Source organism: Bison bison, unplaced genomic scaffold (assembly GCF_000754665.1).
Source record: "Bison bison bison isolate TAMUID 2011002044 unplaced genomic scaffold, Bison_UMD1.0 scf7180017864085, whole genome shotgun sequence".
Classification (NCBI taxonomy): Eukaryota; Metazoa; Chordata; class Mammalia; order Artiodactyla; family Bovidae; genus Bison; species Bison bison.
In genome coordinates this window covers 329295-330785 of record NW_011494657.1, presented here as the reverse complement: position 1 = coordinate 330785, position 1491 = coordinate 329295, and the positions used below count along the sequence as shown (strand labels likewise).

The window sequence follows — 1491 nt, the reverse complement described above, 5'->3', positions numbered from 1 at the left end:
GCCAACTCCCACCCCCGCCTCCCGTCTGTCAGCTATACTGAGTGGTGTCCTGTCGAGGGGAGGCGGGGGTGGGAGTTGGCAGGGAGATGGGGGTGGGGTGTCTTCTCACCCCGGCCTCCGCGAGGTTCTGGAACTCCAGCCGAGCGTAGCTATGTGGGCGGGACCTGGCCCCAGGGGCGTGGCCTCGCACCTCCAGGGGAGGGACCAGATCCAGGTCCACGTAGTTGAGGCCTTGGTCCGGGGGCTCGGGGTTGGCAGTGCCCATTCCTATGTAGTCCGAAGCCGCATACTCAATGCATACGTACTCCCCGGCTAACTCTGATGGCGGCTGCAAGCAGGGCTGAGCCCCAGCCCGTCCCCAGCCGTCTCGGATGCCGAGATGAACGCCTTGGAGCCCGGGTCCAGGCTCCCCGGCCCCGGAGGAAAGAGGCAAGAAACTTGAGGAAAAGGACCGTGGTGCACAACAGCTCATGGTCACGTATTCAGTGACCCCTCCATCCTGGAGCGGCTGGCGGGAAGCTGCTTTGGTGGAAGCGGGAAGGCCCGGGGGCTCCATCACAACGTAGCCGCCGGCTTGGCCGCCCTTCATGGGCTCGTAGTCACTCCCGGCTCCCATTGTTATGTAGCCCCCGCCCTGCTCCAACCTCGCAGGGTTGGAGACTGCCTCCCCAAGCCTCGCCAGGGTCTTGAGGGTTGCTTGCTCGCTGGTCTCACTCGGGCCATTCCGACGGTACAGCTCGCTTGTTTGGGCCGCGGAGTCTGGGGTCTCATAAGATTGGGGGACAGAGGGTCTGAAAGCTCCCGTTGGGGGCTTTCTTGGCAGTGGCTCAGCCCTGCCAACAGCACCACTGTCCCCGATTCGCTTCATGGCGGCCAGGACGGTCTCGTGAATGCTTTGGGCCACCACGGCGTCGGGGGCCTGTAGCCACAGCTCCCCGGGACCCGTGGGTGCCGAGCGGCCGAGCTCCAGGAAGAAGAAAGAGTCTGCGTGGCCGCACCGGCGCACGCTGAGCAGGGACAGGCGCAGGGCCGGCGGCGGAGATACCCCGGTGGCCCCGGAGCCTCTGCCCCCTGGCTTCCGCAGCAGACTCAGTACCCCGGAACCCAGGCACAGGCAGTAGCCGCCGCTGCCCAGGCCTCGTGCCCGCCCCAGCCCCTTGGGTCGCAGCGTCACAGGCCAGACGTCCTGAAATGGAGCGAGGATCCAGGCCCCGGGGTCCTCGTGGGAACTGGGACCTGAAGAGACAATGGGCTGGTCACCGGGGCTCCGGGCCGGCAGGTTGGAGACACTGTGCCCCGGGGAATGAAAACCCGAAGGTGTAAACCCTTCAGGTTTGGACTTAACTTCGGAGACCCTTGGGAGGGACGGTCTACGGATAAACCAAGTCCAGAAACCACCACCACCCCAACACACACACATTCCCCCCAGCCGCATCTCCGGCGGCGCGGGGCTGGGGCCTCACCGGCGGTGGCGCGCGCCTCGAGCAGGGC

At 66.1% G+C, this 1491-nt stretch overlaps 1 protein-coding gene across 1 annotated transcript in view; it reads right to left on the bottom strand.

Moving 5' to 3' along the window:
- LOC104987149 (insulin receptor substrate 1-like) overlaps positions 1–1491 on the bottom strand; it is a 2733-nt gene that overhangs the window by 622 nt on the left and 620 nt on the right. Inside the window, exon 2 of the mRNA XM_010837926.1 lies at positions 110–1355. Coding sequence (XP_010836228.1) covers positions 110–1355 — 1246 coding nt within the window. The remainder of the gene's footprint in view (positions 1–109; positions 1356–1491) is intronic.